Below are 17,051 nucleotides of genomic sequence, written 5' to 3' on the forward strand. Positions count from 1 at the left end.
CTCCTCATTCAGGTGTCATGGCTGTGGCTGTGGTAGAACAGTGGGTGAGTGACCATGGCTGGGAGTGTAGGTGACCAGCCTGAGGTCATGAGGGTCAGCTGTCTCCCAGCATGGAAGGGTACTGACTCTTCTGGGGGAGCTTTTAGAGATACGCATTCCCAGGGTCCACCCCAGAAAAGGTGGTTCAGGAGGGTGAGGCCTGGGAGTCTGCATTTTCACCAGCCACACAGGTGGTTTCTATGCAGCCAGTCTGGACAGTGTGGTTCTCATGCCACCTGGAAACCTCCGAGAGAGATGTTTTGCTCTGTAGGAAATGACCCCTTGGCCAAGAACTGAGGGTAGCAGGGGGAGCTGGTCAGAGGAATACTCAGGTCACCTCTGAGGCAGGGGGTACAACTGTGTGTGTGAAGGGCCAGCAGAGGAACAGGCATGCTCAGGAACTGTAGGTGAGTCAGGGGCTGCTGAGGGCTGAGGCAGGGGAGGAGGCACAGGTGTGGTGAGGCTGGCTGGCAGGGAGGGTGAGGGGGCCGTGCTGTGATGCCCAGTGTCTGGCGTGGCCGGCTGGAGGTGTCTGCAGGGTGCGGGCCTGGGCGGAGGTGGCGAGTGGCGTGGGAGGCAGATGGTGTGCTTGGTTAGGGAAGGTCGCTTGAGCCTCCAAGAAGAGGTCTGAGAGGGTGTGTGATGGGCAGTTGCCCAGAGTAGGGGTTGAAGCCTTGGACTCAGGTCTGGCGGGCAGAGGATGCAGGGTAAACAGGAGCCTGCGATGGAGCCCCAGGAGCACCAGCAGGGTGAGATCAGAGAGAACAAGGGACCTGGAGGGGGGACAGGGTGGGTGGCGGGGCTCTGATGGACCCGTTGGCGGTCTGGTGGCACCCAGCTGGCTGGGCTTAGCAGGGTCAGGATTGCTGTGTGTCCACAAGAGCTCTCTCAGTGAGATGATGGAGGCGGAAGCCAAGCCGCCCTGACTGGTAAGAGAGCAGGGAAAGATTAAAGATTGAGATGGTGACGTCGGGAAAGTATATCTGAACAAGTATGCCCATGAAGACCGCACACATGCTGGTCGTGTCCTATGGTTTTAGCATTGTTTAGAAAGAAAAAAAGAAGGGAAGATTGGTCTTTCTTGTGTGTATGTAATAAAAATGAGTACATACTTAAAAATTGAAATTAAAAAGGAATATAAATTAAAAAGAAAGTCTCACTCCCAACCCCCTTCCTAACCATTGTGGGTAACCTGCATTAGCTTGGTGGGTATCATCTACATTTTATCTTCTATACATAGGAAAAATTTACACAAGTGTGTGTTTGCTTTTAGCCAGAGGACGATCACGTTGCATCACTGCTCTGCTGCATGGTCATCAGGCTCCGATCATACAGTCCCAGTTAATCACTAGATGCTGAGTAGGAGCAGAAATTTTGTCAGTATTTCTTGAAGAGAAACTGACAAAAAAAGAAATTAAGTGTATTAGACTGTCTAACTGCTGATGAATTTTACACTAGTGCTTGCAAATAATATGCAGTGAATGAAATCCAGTGCTGCGCATTCATGGTTTTAAACAAGTCTGGTGAGTTCACAGGTCAGATTTTACAAATGTGTGAAGTTTGTCCTAAGTGTCCCTCTGCCCCCCTTCACCCATCATCGGGCTACAGCATGAAGACACGGTTAGACACAGTCTTTTTATGCAAGTAGAGCATTATACTAATGTTTCTAAGCATACTTATAATCAAGACACTGGAGCTTCAAAACATGATTTGCTCACTCATTTTAATAGATAAACCTCCGGTTTTCTTTCAATACGCTCTTAGGCCTAAAGCTGAGGCAGATAGCTCCTACTGACAACCTAAGTTGGTTCTACAAGTGGGTTTTTCAGGTGTTCGTTTTGGTTTGCTGTTTCCATTTCTTCATTATGCTTCATCTCCCCACAGGAAGAGGACATATACTTTTTGCCTCCAGTGAAGCTTTATTCCCATTTTAGCAGAAGTTAGCAAAAATACTGAAAAGTACTTAAAAAATAATTACTCTTGATATTTGACAGAGACTGCAGAGGATGTGCAAGTGTAACCTGGGATGACCAGGCAGAAACACAGGAAGGGGGCAGGAGAGAGAGGGATCAGGGCCCCCTCCAGGGCGGGGAGTGGCGAGGCCCTTCACCCCCTCTGCCCACATGGTGGGAAGAGTGTGCATCGCTTTTGAAGCTAAATGTTGCGTAAGAGCCGCAGAATTTAAAAGGGGCCTGGTTGTGGATTTCATCGATAATGTCTGGTTTGTATAACCTGAACCCTTCACCCAGATCTGAACCTTTTTGTCTAGAAATAACATCAACATTTTTAAGCATAATGGGAAACTAAGTTCTTGAACTGATTTTAAAGTTAAATGTTGTTTTCCCTCTCTCTTCTCAATGCTGTAAATGTCAAGAAATACAAATCTGTATTGTTCAGATTTATATTTTAAAATGAAAATATTCCAGTGATTGTTGTATCTATTCAGTTTTTTAAAATACTTCAAACTTTAAGATGAATAGAATGTCCCTTTAAACTAGTAGTATATTTGGCTTTTAGTATCTTTTAAACAAACATTTTTTAAGTGGAAAAAATTTAGATGTTGCCAGATTCCTGTGATGGTAACAGAGTAGATCACTTACTGTACATATTTGGCGTTGGTTGAGTCTGTCCTCATCTTTTCTGCAATAATAATACAAACACAGTGCACATATGAACATGCTTTTGGAATCTAAAACCTTGGAATTTCCTGTCTTGTGTTTATCTGAACTCCAAAGTTTGACTGGTACTTTTTCAGTTAAATTCTTTTGAGAAAAGAGAAAGGCTTTTAAAAAGTAAAAATAATTGTCAAGTTCTATAAATTTGTCTTCTACCTTGTTCAAAGCGGTATGTCATAGAATGGTTTTGGCTGTTGAATTTATTGTAAGAAACACTTATATTAACCAGAATGATGGGGATTTAATATAGGCTCTTAATAGGTAAATGAAGACAGTTTGGGGCTCTTAGGAAAAGCTTAAGGAACTGTATGAAAAAGACATAGGCTTGCTTCTGGTGAGGAGTTAAAGGAAAGGCACCCTCCAGCACCTTGCGGTCAGTGCTGTTTGCTTGGCAGATAGCACCTACGAAGTCCCTGCTCCACCCTGTCCTCTAGATGGAGGGCCCTTCCTTCCCCCCTTCCTCCCCAGGGCGCCTCCCCTCCCAGTGCGGGGACACCCGCTCATTCTGGAGAACTGCCCTGTTTCTCTTCTTCCCTTGACTGCAGATTTCCCTGAGGGAGTTTCTGTGCACTCATTGCTTTGCTCCTCCCGTTCTCTAAGGAGCGCAGTCCCGTCAGGCTTTTGGCCCGACCACTGCTCCAGGACTGCTGTTGTCACGGTCACCAGGGACCTCCATTTCAGCAGATCCGCCCATCAGTGATTTCTCAGCATCAGGGGAAGCGCTGGGCCCTTGTGTTCTGTTCTGGCCGTTTCTTTCCTGGCCTTAGTCTCTGAGTTGAGAAGCTCATACCTGCCTGGCATTACTGCTGTGGACTCTCAGCTGGTTTCTGCTCTTCACCCCATCCAGCATCCAGCTGCTCCCAGGGGCTTGGCTGCTTCTGCAAACCCATTTTGAGACTGTGCACCAGAAGTGCTGCCTGGGCCTTATTGTGCCCGCTGCCTGTTGGGGGCCCTCAGAATCTGTGGATAGACGACTCACAGGACCCTCAGGGTGAGCCCGCCCTCCTCACTGTGGGGCCCAGGGGCCTTCACAGCCGAGCCCCTGCCCACGTGCAGCCCCACCTTGCCCCTCCCTGTCCACTGCCCAGGCCCAGCTGCCGGCACCCTCTCCATTGTCAGACGCCTTCGTGCTTCTCTCTGGCTGGAGAGCTGTCCCTGGGCAGAGCTCAGCTCAGATGCCTTTCCTTCGGCAGGTGCCTTCCACTCCACCGCCGTGGCCGCCCCGGCAGCTCTCACGGCGAGCACTGACCGCGTGGGGGTCGTTGCTGACCTGGCGTCTAGGAGCACCCTGAGGAGGGGCCGGGCTCCTCTCTCCAGTGCGCACCTAGACTAGCTATACAACCATTTCTCGAATGAATAGTGACTTCCAATCAGGAGGCAGCATAGATTCAAGCTTGTGACATACTTTTGTGTAAACAGCAGTGAAAAGGTAAAATTTAAGCAGAGAAACATATAAACCAGAAAATACAGCCAGGCCCCCAAAAGAAAAAAATACCCTTCGGTGCAGAAACAGAATAGAAACCCAGTGTGATAAGCATGAGTCGACTAGATCCCCTGGGCCGCTAAGCTCTAAGCTCCAAGCAGGCAATGGAATGGGAAACTTGGCCTCTGCAAGGTAGGCGACAGGACCTAAAGTGTGTGCTGGAATTAGGACTAAAGTCAGACTCACTTTTTGAAGCTGGGGTTAGAGGAGGTTTCCCCACCTAAGGCCACTATCCCTATACATTAGAGCTTTGTGGGGAGGGCGGGGGCAGTACCTTGGATGGGCCGCACCGTCTCATGGCTCTCACCGGGTCTGCACTGTCTGTAGTGTAGGAACCAGGTGGCCAGAGCCCTAAGTCACCATGGAAACTCTGCTTGGGGGCTTAGAGGGGCCACCACAGGACATTAGGCAGGGAGGAAGCTCCACTGACGTCGCATGGCCTCCTGCTCAAGACAGGCAGAACCCAGATCCCGCAACGCAGAGGCGCCTCATGCCGGGACATCGCCCCGAGACGGCGCCTGCAGGACAAGACGTTCACTCCTTCTGAAATCCGTGGGGAGGCTGGTGGAGCTGTGAAGCGGAGTGTGTTTGAGATGCTTAAAAAGCTAAATCAACATCCATGAGAAGAAACATTATAAAACAAAAACAGAAATTAAACCATATTGGAAGGGCCTGACAAAAGAATAATTTGAAATCTAGTAAATGAAAGAGGTGTGGTTAGAATGATAAACTTCGGACCAGACATAACCGAAGATGGAATTTGTGAATTGGCAGTTTCTTCATGACACTGACCCAGATCGCAGCACAAGGGGGAGAGTGTGGTCAGGTAATCAGGGCCCTGAGTTGAGGCACGTTGGGACCCAGCCGCCCCTTTGACTTGACTGGCATGTGAGTAATAACTGCCTCGTGACTTAGATGTGTTTGAGTCAGGTTTTCTTTTCACCTGCAACAGGAGGAATATTTTCTGATACAAGATCACAATAATTGGATGAGAATCTCTCATTAATGGAGGCATTAGATGATCTGACAGTTATTTAAGTAAAGTTATTAGCCAGAGGAGATGTAAGTTGTAGAGTTCAATATAATATTGGCACATACGAAAGAAATCTGAAACTCAGGAAGGAAAGTGACTGTGGCCGGAGAACGTGCAGAGGAGTCTGTCCGCTCGGCTCTCCTGCCCTGCCTCCCGGCTTCAGAGCCCACTTCTGGCTGCCGCCTGCGAGTCCTCTGAGGCAGCCCGGCACGGGCAGAATCTTTGTCAAGCTTTAAGCACGTCTGGGTTACTCCCGTGAGTTTCTGGGATTTCTGGGCTTGCACGTCTGCACTGAAGTGAAGAGCTGTTGTCATGTTCTTCAGCCACATGCTCAGGAGCGGCCGTGTCTCCGGAGAGCAGTATGTGTGTAAAGTGTGGCAAAATATGTGTATCAATACTTAAGCAGATGGCTGGGTGACCTCAGAGAAGTCCGTCCTCTCCCCTCCTCACCCTTTGATCTCGCTCTTCACGGGCACAGCTTCAGGCTGGCTCACCCACCCTGGGCAGTGGGGGGGCCACTCCCAGCCGTTAGACCCCTCTGACTGCCAGCCAGCTGTCTGCAACCCCGCTCCATAAATTCCTCTAAAATCAGAATTCCTCAACCCAACCCTGGCTCCTTACTAGGAAGTGCAGCTGAGGGCAGTGTTCATGTCTGTGCTGACCCGGAAGGGTTCTTCTCAGCCACCTTGCTCTCCAGTTGTCCCCTGCGGACCCGGCCAGCCTACAGTCCAGGCCGTGTCCTCATTAAACCCGTGAATGTCCTCCCATTCCCCACAGCCTGCCCTGCTCTCCAGGGCGCCCTCAGGTCTGAACTTCCTTGAGGAGTTTCAGGGGCCATCTCTGCTGCCTGTTCTGCCCCTTGACCCCTCCGCCCTCCAAGGGAGAGTCTCTGACCCGCATCTTTGGCCCTCAGGTAGTGACAGTGGCAAGCCTCTCTGAGTGGCATCCCTGCTCAGGGACCTGCGCGCTTGGACGTGCTTCCCCAGAGCAGGGCCTCCGAATCCAGCATTCTCTGCCAGGGTGAGAGCCCCCAATCCCTGAGTGGGGTGAGTAGCACCGGGGACCCCGCCTCTCCCACCCTTGCCCAGGATGTGGCCTTTGCGCCAGGCAGGCAGCCGGGGAGGGGCGAGAAACACTGGTGTTCTGCTGCTCCCAGGAAGAAAGCCCTTGGGGGGCGCTGAAGGAGGGAGGGGCTTGTGGTCTTGTTCTGGGGGGTGAGGGATCCCCGTGTTCTTTGGCTATAGCCTCAGGAGTGACCCCCCACCTTCCTGAGCTGGAAGTCGGGTGATGGGGAGCAGTCTTGGTTCAGATATCATGGTGTTGCCTTTCTTACTCAGTCTCCATAGATGTTCTTGAAGAGATGTCTCCTCATTTGTTGTTTACCCTCGGGACGCTTTCAGAGGCTTTGAATGGGTGTGGCTTTTGTATATAATTACCCCAGTTTTCCTGGAGCTCCTCAAGCTGGGAGTTGCTCACCCGCAGTCGTGGATTCTTGAAGAAATACTGGTTTAGAAGAGAAATTAGATAAATTTAAATGACCATTAACTTACTATATCCATGAAAATGTTTACTACTATCCTTCAAGATCTCCGTAAATTATCTGCCTCTTCAGTTTGCTCTCCCGGAAATAACTGCATTCAGGAAAAAATACTTTAATTTGACTCTTTTCCATTGTTGGTTGAAATAATACTGCTTGCTGCTTCTCATCCCCCACGGGCAAGTATTTCAGATCTGCATCGTGTCTCAAAAAGGTTTTTGTGGGCTCGCCTTGTGAAGTCACATTCTAGCGAGTAATGTAAGTTCTGTGGTAAAGGTGACTTTGAGTTGCAAAGGGTTAATTTAGGAATGAACTGTAAGTATGCTCTGGTTAGTTAATTGATTTTCTAGATCACCTGACCAACTTTTTCAGTTTTGAATGTCAGATTGCTCAGTGAACTTTTATCTCCTCCTTTGTCCTTTGAAGAGAAAATTCTTAAAATACAGAGAATGTTGACAGTTGGCAGATGACTTTAATCATTTCAGAGTTGTTTTGTTCCACTGGTAAAGGGACGGGACAATGTGAGTCCGTTTCTTCTGCCCCGGCTTGCCTGTCGCGTCCACGTGAGGGCGCTCAGCACTGCGGTCCGCGAGCTAAGCCAAAGCAGGCCCCTGGCATCTCTCTTCTCAGGGCTGTCCTTGAGGAACTTTTCTGCTTGGCTAAAGAAATGAGTCTTAAACTCTCCCTTTCCTCAGAAGGCTTACCAGTGTTTTTGAAAAGTCAATTTTTTTACAGTTGACTTTGAGCAGTTTTCAGGCTAGCAGACTGGCTTCGGGGGCCATCAGCCTATCTCCTGGTGGTGCTCCACAACCCTGCGGTTGTCCCCGGAGGAAGACTGCCGTAGACAGGAGAAGAGGCTGTCTCTCCATGGTGGTTCAAGGTCACATGTCTGCAAGTCACTTTAAAAAGTCTTTATCCATTTGGGTGTCCGGTGTCGGGTGTCGGGATCCATGTTCAGGAAAACACCTGGGACCTCTCTGGATCTTGAGAAGGCAGGCTTGGGTCCCCCTCTTCTTCCTCTTGGCCGGTGCCAGGCTGGTTCAGGGGTGGAGGGAGGACAGGTGGTCTGAGTTAGGATGGTTGGCATGGTCTTGGGCCAGCCAGGTGGCAGCAGGGCTTGAACGCACCTCGCAGCCCCCATGGACCCCTGCCTTCTGCCTGGGAGCAGCTGACGATCTGGGCTGCCTTTGCGCGAGGCCTGGAGAGGCTTGGTGGGAGTCTTTCTCTAAAGGGCCCCCTGCCCCCATCTTTTTTCCACTCTTTTCTAGGAGTTTGCAGCACTTACTAAAGAACTCAATGTGTGCAGGGAACAGCTCCTTGAAAGAGAAGAAGAAATTGCTGAACTAAAAGCGGAAAGAAACAACACGAGGGTTAGTAGGTGGATTCATGCTGTTTCCACATTTGCTCTGGGTCACCATACGGATCAGTTGTTGCTGTCTTTAAACTCAAAAGATGATCCAGTCTTTCTGGTTTTAAACACCTTTTCAACATTTTCCCACTGAGTTGACTGATTGATCTGTTTGGCATTCTCATGCCTAGCTTGGGATTTATGAGAATTAATGATATTTTAATACATTAGTGGCCTTTCTCTGACTGGAAGACTGGGTGGAAGGGATTCAGACTTCCTTTATTTAGCATGAGAGTGAAAGGAGTTATTTGCCTCAAATTCAAACATGAAATTGAAAGTGCCCTTTAAATGTTTTTATTTTGGCCTTTTTTCCCAGCTGCTGCTAGAACATTTGGAATGCCTTGTGTCCAGGCACGAGAGGTCTCTCAGGATGACTGTGGTGAAGAGGCAGGCACAGTCTCCAGCAGGCGTGTCCAGTGAAGTTGAAGTCCTAAAAGCACTAAAATCACTATTTGAGCACCACAAAGCTCTGGATGAAAAGGTACTGCAGCCACATAGCAGTTCTTGATGTGTACACACGCTGTATTCGTGGGCAGGTGGGCATCATGTGTGTCTGTTGTAACTTTGGTTTACTTTAAAGTTTCTTGAATTCTTGTAAACACATGTTCTCTGTTAAGAAAGCAGTTCTGTATGGTTAAAAAGTATATTAGTTGGCATAAATGTCAGATTTATTATATACTATATATCAATTTGCTATCAAGAATTGGGTAATATAGTTTATTTAGGGGGAATTTTTGTCAAACTTGAAATTTAAAGCTATTAACAAGCAAGTTTTCTTGACATTAAGATCAATAAAAGACTTTAAAGGAATCTGTTATGTTATACCAACTGTACATTAAGATAACTATACATTGAGAGTTAAGTATACACACACACACACACACACACACACGAACACACACACACCCATGTGGCCCTTCTGTTTCAGGTAAGAGAGCGGTTACGAGTAGCACTTGAAAGGTGCAGTTTGTTAGAAGAGGAATTGGGTGCCACACACAAAGAGGTAAGCTTGGTAATTCATCATAGGATTTGAGTGGAGGCTTTTAAATTTTTATCCCTTAATTGAAAAAAAAAAAGTGTGAAGACTGCATAGTGGGTATCAGACGCTATTTATCTTTCTGATTGAGGACCAGCCCACCTGGGTGTCATTTCAGTGCTTAGTAAACTAGACTTATTTCAGAGTTGCAGAATCTCTTAAGCATCTGTTTGTCCACTAGGTCATTAATTCTGTTTTTGATAACCTGGTACGTACATCTGAATATATATACCATATGTTTTCTTATGCAGTGTTTATAGTTGTGTTTTTCCAAAAGGAGTTTTGCTATCTTATTTCTTTACTCTCATATTTAATTTTTTTGGTTTTAGCTAATGATTCTTAAAGAACAGAATAACCAGAAAAAAACACTAACAGATGGGGTGCTTGACATAAACCACGAGCAAGAAAACTCGCCAAGCACGAACGGACAGGCAAGTCCTCAGGCCTTCTTGTGTCTCTTTCCGATTTCATGTCCGCAGGCCGTGTGCGGGGCCGTTGGAAAGCGCCGCTGAAGCGTGGCTTAGCCAGGGAGCGGTAGTGGAAGTTGGGCGAGCCAGCAGACCGCATAAGTCAGTCGTGACTTTACTGATTTCCAGAAAGCACTTTGTTTTCCAGCTCACCAAATGAGGCTATTCAAGGATTTTTCCCCCTCCAGAGATCATCGGACGGCTCTTCAAGCCACGAGGAAGACCTTGCCAAAGTAATGGAGCTCCAGGAAGTCATAGACAAGCAGTCCCGAGAGCAGAGCCAGATGAAGGAGCGCCTGGCTGCCCTCGGCAGTCACGTGACGGAGCTGGAGGAGGACCTGGACACGGCCAGGAAAGACCTCATCAAGTCTGAGGAGGTGAACACAAAGTTGCAGCGAGACGTCCGGGAGGTGAGTGGCGCTCACTGCGGCACTGTCGCCAAGTTGAGCATCTGGGTGTCTTGGTTTGGTTGTTTTGATCATTGCCCCTTGCTCCCCCAATACGTGAGACCTTAGGGTCACTGTATGGATAACAGCAGTTCATAAAACAGAACACCGAGACAGTGCCGAGCTGCCCCCCCGCCTCTGGGCCGCAGCCTCCCCTCCCTGAGGTCTTCCCAGGCTAGGGAGACCTGGTGCAGCCGTCTGTTGGCCAACAGTGGCAGAGGGACATTGGTGCTGGCCCCCGCCCCACGCTGCCAGGCAGCCGCAAAGCACCCTTGTGTGTGGACTCGTTTCTGCTGATTCTGCGTTGTCTGAGTTTATCCTCCCTTCTGCTCGAATTTCCTTCTGACACACGTAAACAAGTAGACGTCGGTCCCTGTTGTGCTGCTCGTTCATTCACAGTGATGCGTGCACGGTGTACCAACTCGGGGAGCGGGAAGGCTGACTCGTAGGTTCTTGACCTCCTTGAAGGGTTACCTGACACCAAGTGTCGGTGGCCAGACAAGTGATAACAGTGGAATGATTTGCTCACACTTGGCTCATCTGTAAAAACGCATAGAAATATAGGCATTTCTGGCATGCATTGCGGCATATACGGTGATTTATGAGAAACTAATCGCCACCATGAAAACAAATGAGGGCTGGATACATTCTTTCTGGTGTTCTATCCTGTTGCTATAACCTGTCCTTTGTAAACAAACCACCCACCCACCTCCATGAGACAGTCTCAGAGAGAGCCTCCCAAGAAGACCCTTGAAAGTGTACGCAGAATAGATTTACTTTGTTTAGTAGCTTAGTGTAATTTTATGTAAGAATTTAAAGTGAAAAAAGATATTTGCATATTATAGAACCTGTTTAGTTATATTATTCCTTGGCAGTAGTAAATTATGTGGCAGTGTTTAATATGTGGAGAATTTTGAAATTCTCTTTTAAAGACTTGTCACTTTTAATATTAAGAGTTTATTAACATTAGTTACTTAAACAGGAAAGCACCTGAAGTAAATTTTTAGGGTGGGGGCAGAAAGTGCATTAGCAGAAAGTTCTGATCCTGGTTTCAGTGTTTGATATGGTGCAATTTAATTTTGCTACAGAATCAGGTTTACAAGTTTACTTCCAAGTGTATTAAACTGTAACTTCTGTTTCCATTTGTTGATATTATTACCTTAATTTTGTGGTAACTGGATGACTTGCACCCAGCTTTTAACCCAAGAAAAGGATCCTTGGGCTCACCCCCACCACTGCTCGGAGGTGCTCCCTGTCCTGTGGAGGGCCCGCCTGTGTCGTGAGGCACAGGAGTGGGGTCTTCACTGCAGGCACCCTCACCTCCTGGAGTTCTCACAATGTTGGAATATTTTGTTACATTTGCTTTTCTTTTTTTGGTAATATGCAGAGATAAGCTTGGTAGGCTGAGTGGCCAGACATAATGTTAAGACAGATGAGTCTTTGCTAATCATGTAGGTGAATATTTATGATCTTTGAAGCCGGTACATTTGTATTCACATAAGAGAAAATTGGCTCTCAATTTAGTTTTGAGGACAAGTTATTTTACATTTGATTTGACAATTAGGACTTAGTCCAGTCTTTTCTCTCTTAAATGTTATTGTGCTACCTTTTTCCCTCCAAAATACCTAACGCAGGCCGTGGCCCAGAAGGAAGACATGGAAGAGAGAATCACTACCCTCGAGAAGCGCTACCTCGCGGCACAGCGTGAAGCCACTTCTGTGCATGACCTCAACGATAAACTTGAAAATGAAATTGCAAATAAGGATTCTATGCACCGACAGGTAGTGGCTGTTACTAGATTTTTATTAATTTATTGATTCATTACTGATGAAGTTAAGGACCTTTTTCCTGTGTCATGTTGGAAATCAAGTCCCAAAACAACATTTTTGTGATCAGAGAATATCATGTTAAAAAATATGGGTTACTTCAGCTCACAACTTTTAATTATTTAGGATATGCTTTAACCATTTTATGGCACTACACTCCTTGACTTGTTCTTCGGTTTTGTTTTGTTTTGTTTTAATTGAACGTAATCTGTCGCTTGTTAGCATTGCCACCAAAGGAGGAGAGAGTGGCGAAGAGCGTCGGGGCCACTGCTCGTGGTGGCTGTGACCAGTGCAGTAGGCGGCAGGCTGAGAGACGCAGTCTGTTAGAGGGGTGCACGCCTCCTCTGCTTGGGCAGGCCGTGCTCCTCCTTATTTCTGTATAGTCTCAGTTAATCAAGGGTTAAAACAGAAAAACCAAGGCCAGCTTCCTGAAAATGAAATGAGCTTGTTTGGTATATTATGAACTATATAATTAGACCCAAAATAAAAATAAAAAATAAAATGTTACAAAACCATTAAAAATGATGTTGTGGAATGCTATGTAAGACCACATAAAATGTTCAGAATAATGACTTTAAAAGGCTGATCACAAAACGTACAGTGTGATGTGTTTACTGAGGGTTTTAAGCATCTTGTGTGTACATATACGTAGAGATACATGCACACGGAAAAAGGAGAAAACATAAACAAACAGGTGTTAACCTCTCAGGAACCTGAATTTATAGATGATTTTAAATTTTCTTTTTTTTTTTAATCTCCTGTCTAAATTTTCTACATTGAAGGTTTTTTTTGTTTCTTTTTTAGAGTAAGAGGATTTTTTAAAATATAATTGTACATTTACAAACATGACTAGCTCTTCATGGGGTGTCATCTTGGGCATTCCTTTCAGAGGCGCCAGCAGCCGTGGTCGGGCTTCCGCGACCCTGGGATCCCCTGTCGGTGGTTCACCTGCAGATAATGAGGCTGAGTCCTTTTTAAAGGGTTACTTACTGAACTTACCTGTCAGTAAGAAGGAGCAAGCTCCTACAGAAAACGGGTTTTCTTTAATGGGTAGGAAATTTTGTTAGATTTAAAAAAAAAAAAAAAAGACTTCTTTGAAGATATTTAGGCGAAGCAAATACTTTGGCAGAAGGTGTTTTGTGTGTTGAAGCCAAGCCCAGAAAGCAGGTGTGCCCCTCTGCCGAGAGCGGCGTCTTACTCCAAAGCAGCTGCCAGGGCAGTGGTGCCTCCATCGGAACCAACTCAGCCCACGTCTGCATTTCAGTTTTATCACCATTCATTAAAAATAGAACGGCTGCATACCTTTTGATGCTTTGCTCTCGTTTCCTAGACCGAGGATAAAAACCGCCAGTTGCAGGAGCGCCTGGAGCTGGCAGAGCAGAAGCTGCAGCAGACGTTGAGGAAGGCGGAGACGCTGCCCGAGGTGGAGGCCGAGCTGGCCCAGCGGGTGGCTGCGCTCTCCAAGGTGGCACCCTGGCTGCCCCGTGGGGTCGCGTGGCGGGACTTTGGCTTTGATGGGGGTTTGTTTCTGGAGCCTGTCCTTGAGCCGGTGTACCTAAACCCACAGAATAGCTCCGATTTGTTCCTAGTGCTGTTTTGCCTTGGATTGGGGCGGTTTTTAAATTCAGACCTTTTCCCCTTTCTCGACACCCCTGATCAGTTTCCCTGCAGTTTTGTCAGATGTGTGCATTTGGCCCCCCTGTGCTTGGCTGCAGAGCCCCCGCTTCTCAGAGCTATTGAGGTCAGCAACTCAAAGCATAGGGGAGAAGCTCTGTGTTAAAGAAGGCTAGATGTTTCACCAGAAACATGAGTGCCCCGTCCCCTTTAAAGACAATCAGAATGAATTTGTAATAAATAAATTTTTAAGTAACTCGTTCATTTGCTCACCAAATATTGGCTAGGTATGTGTAAGAGACAGCCCCTGCCCTCCGTCCTCCCCACCCACAGGGGAAGCCAGCAGGGGAGGCAGCGGCTCCAAAATGATGTAAGAGGTGCTGAGATGGGTGGGCCACCCGGGGAGAGGAAGCACATCGTGCACCAGACGGCCCGGTCTTCCTGGGCCTCGGGAGGCTTAGCTGTGCCGCACCAGGAGCATCAGCCAGGCAGAGATGTGTCCCAGGCTGAGGGAGCCTGGGCTGGAGCATCTGTCAGGACTTGTGTTCTGCCCGGCTAAGGCCCAGGGAGCCGCGGCCAGGGGCCCGGGAGGAGGGGGCGGGGCAGGCCCGGGCGCCACCGCAGAAGCCAGCGCGGGGCCGCTCAGCTGCTGTCAGGCGCTCACAGACCCCCTTAGGGCAGGCTGACTGCTGACAGCAGGGACCGGACTGCCTCTTCCTCTGTGATCTGTGTTTGAAGTCTCGGTTTCTTCTCTCCCTTGTCATCTCTCCTGTCCCTGGTCGGCCTTGTAGTCTGACCTCTTGTCTTCTGGAAGCTCTGCTGCTAAGGAAGCTAAGCTGTTGGGACTTACTTCCCAGCTTAGGAAGGTAGAATGGGTACATTGCTCTTACTGTGCTTGCTGCTTCCTGCGTCCCATGCTGACTGACCAAAAGCACCCCGAGGGTGAGGATGGGCGGAAGACACGACCCACGGAGGCTGGGGGGGAGCACGTTTTCCCTCACAAAGTCAGCTGCCAGCCCCAGCCATGCCCCGGTCACCAGTGTGAGGCTGAACTGCTTCCGGGTTTAACCCCTGAAGCCACATGGAATGTGTCAGTAGGTGTAAGGAGTGCATCCCACCTCCCCTGGTCGGGGAGAGTCCATGCAGAGCATGTCTGCTTGCTGCTCCTCGGTAGCGCCCAGCACATTGTCCTAAAGAGGGTGCGGAGCGGAACTTACGCTCTTCTCGCTGACAGGCCGAAGAGAGACACGGCAACATCGAGGAGAGGCTCCGCCAGATGGAGGCGCAGTTGGAGGAGAAGAATCAAGAGCTGCAGCGGGTGCGTGTCTGGGAGGTTGAGTCCCGGCCAGGGCAGCGGGAAGGGGGCCTCACCGGTCTGTTCTCCCAGCTTGGATGCCAGCCCCCTCTTGATGCCTGTCACGTGTACTGAGTTAGTGGCCCCATCTGCAAGCTGTCTGCCGATCGGTGTATCTGCCACACAGTTATGTCAGCGTTGGTCCCAGGGCAAGAAGCTGGTGCTCGTAGACAGTGCCACAGTAGGTAGATGGGGTCCCTGTGTCCAGGAAGTCTGCCTGCTACTCTGAGCAGCCTGTTGGGAACTGCTCCGGGTGCCAGTGGGACCTGCAGGTGCTCCTCAGACAGATGTGAGTCCTGGGCTGGGGCCCCTGAGGTGTAGAGGAAGGCATGTTGTCCTAGAGACCAGTCTGCTTGCTTTAGGATATGGCACTGAAGTCCCAGATTCAGGTCACGGGCCTAACTGCCCCAGAGTACTGAATTATTACTCCATTATGAAGGCATCTGTAGGGATGGACACTCCTGAGCAAGAGGGAAGCCATAGCTGGGCTGTGATAAAAGGAGCAGTAAGGGTGTATGGCTGTGGGCGCTCATGCCAGCTGAATCCCAAGAATTCTCCCTGGAAGGAGTCGGTCATATGTCAGTATGGAACATCCAGGAAACAGACCGAGTGGCAGGCCCAGGCTGCTGGCACCCAGCTTTTGGGCGTTCAGGGCCGTCAGATTGTTTTCACCAGAAACCTATATTCTTGGCCATGGGTGGCGGAGTGTCAGACACAAATTCCAGGAAGCAAGGATCTGCCTCCCACCCAGAGATTGCATGTTAGGCTTTGCCCTGCTCCCCAGCACGCACAGGGGCACACGTGCCCACCTGTTAGGGACACACCTTGGTACTTTCAGAACTGCTTTGTAGAGTTTGAAGGACAGGTGTTGAGGTAGGGATACTATTTGTAACTGTGGCAATTCCAAGTAAACCTTTAGTTGTTTTGCTTCAGAAATACTCAAATGCTGGTGCTTTGTGGTGTGTTGGGTCTCTTCCAAGCAGAGACGTTTGCTGTGCTGCGTGATTCTGAGTGTTTTTCATTTACTTCTGAAAATGACCTCATGAGGAAGGGGAGATGCTGGAGATGAGGGAACGGATCGAGGCACAGAGGGGTGGACGCCTGGCCCTGTCCCTCCCGTGGGTTCACTGCCCCTGCCTGTCAACAGGGCTGGAACGCACCCCACAGCCCCCGTGGTCCCCGCCCCCTGCCTGGGAGCAGCCCCGCACGCTGCCGGCCAGCTCAGGCCATGTGCTCAGGTGGCCTGGCCGGGCTTGTGCTGCCACTTAGCGCTGCCTGCTCCCTCTGCCTACCTTTTGCATTCATTCAGGATATGCAAAACAAGCTTTTTAAACCTTGAAATTGATGGTAGTTTTATAAAACACAGAGTTAGCAACTTTGTTATTACATTTTTAAATTACTCAAGAATTATTTGTAATTTTTGAATACAGATTTTCATTGCAAGTAAGTTGAGTGATGTAGGAGTATAAAGAAAAACAGGTGAAAGTCTGCCTCCACTGGCTTTTTCCAAAATGGAGTGTTTTACCTTTTGCTTCATAAATTGAGTTCATTTTCTCCCCCTGAATCCAGACCCAAGCTTCTGTTAATTTATACACAGGGCATTTCCTCCACCAGTGTGTAGATAAGCCGATCCCCTTGAAAACATGCTCTTTCCTTTATGTGAATCTGGCTCCTCAGTCCGTCTGGCAGCTGATAGACTGGTGACACTCCGGGGGCCCACGGGTGCTTTGTCTCACAGAAGCGGTGGGACCCCTGGAGCACGAGTCCCTCGTTTGTCGGTGCCTGTACATCGGTCTGGTGACCTGCAGACACCCACTCGCGGTGCTGGGAGGAGCAACCCGGGAGGGGAGAGCATGTGCTCACTCACCGTGGGTCCTTGGCACTTTTTAGATAATGATAAATAACTTCAACTTTTACTTGAAGTTTATAAGTTTTTTTTTTTTTATTTTAGGCAAGGCAGAGAGAAAAAATGAATGAAGAGCATAATAAACGTTTATCAGACACTGTTGATAAACTTCTTTCAGAATCTAATGAGAGGCTTCAGCTTCATCTTAAAGAGAGAATGGCTGCCCTGGAAGATAAGGTGGGACGTCGGCAGCGTCACCGAAGGGCTCCCACCCTCCACAAAGAGAC

At 48.6% G+C, this 17,051-nt stretch overlaps 1 protein-coding gene across 5 annotated transcripts in view; it reads left to right on the forward strand.

Annotated features, from left to right (window-relative positions):
- The window catches only part of PPFIA1 (PTPRF interacting protein alpha 1), a 111,767-nt gene that overhangs the window by 54,793 nt on the left and 39,923 nt on the right, over window positions 1-17,051 (forward strand). For 3 of the 5 annotated variants that reach the window (XM_073217276.1, XM_073217277.1, XM_073217279.1), the window contains exons 3-12: window positions 8,036-8,137; window positions 8,492-8,656; window positions 9,104-9,178; window positions 9,541-9,642; window positions 9,867-10,088; window positions 11,759-11,905; window positions 13,281-13,415; window positions 14,356-14,430; window positions 14,799-14,882; window positions 16,870-17,001. In XM_073217276.1, coding sequence (XP_073073377.1) covers window positions 8,036-8,137; window positions 8,492-8,656; window positions 9,104-9,178; window positions 9,541-9,642; window positions 9,867-10,088; window positions 11,759-11,905; window positions 13,281-13,415; window positions 14,356-14,430; window positions 14,799-14,882; window positions 16,870-17,001 — 1,239 coding nt within the window. The remainder of the gene's footprint in view (window positions 1-8,035; window positions 8,138-8,491; window positions 8,657-9,103; window positions 9,179-9,540; window positions 9,643-9,866; window positions 10,089-11,758; window positions 11,906-13,280; window positions 13,416-14,355; window positions 14,431-14,798; window positions 14,883-16,869; window positions 17,002-17,051) is intronic. The other 2 variants (XM_073217278.1, XM_073217280.1) reach the window with 1 other exon arrangement.

The sequence above is a fragment of the Manis javanica genome, chromosome 11 (assembly GCF_040802235.1).
Source record: "Manis javanica isolate MJ-LG chromosome 11, MJ_LKY, whole genome shotgun sequence".
In the NCBI taxonomy this organism is placed as follows: domain Eukaryota; kingdom Metazoa; phylum Chordata; class Mammalia; order Pholidota; family Manidae; genus Manis; species Manis javanica.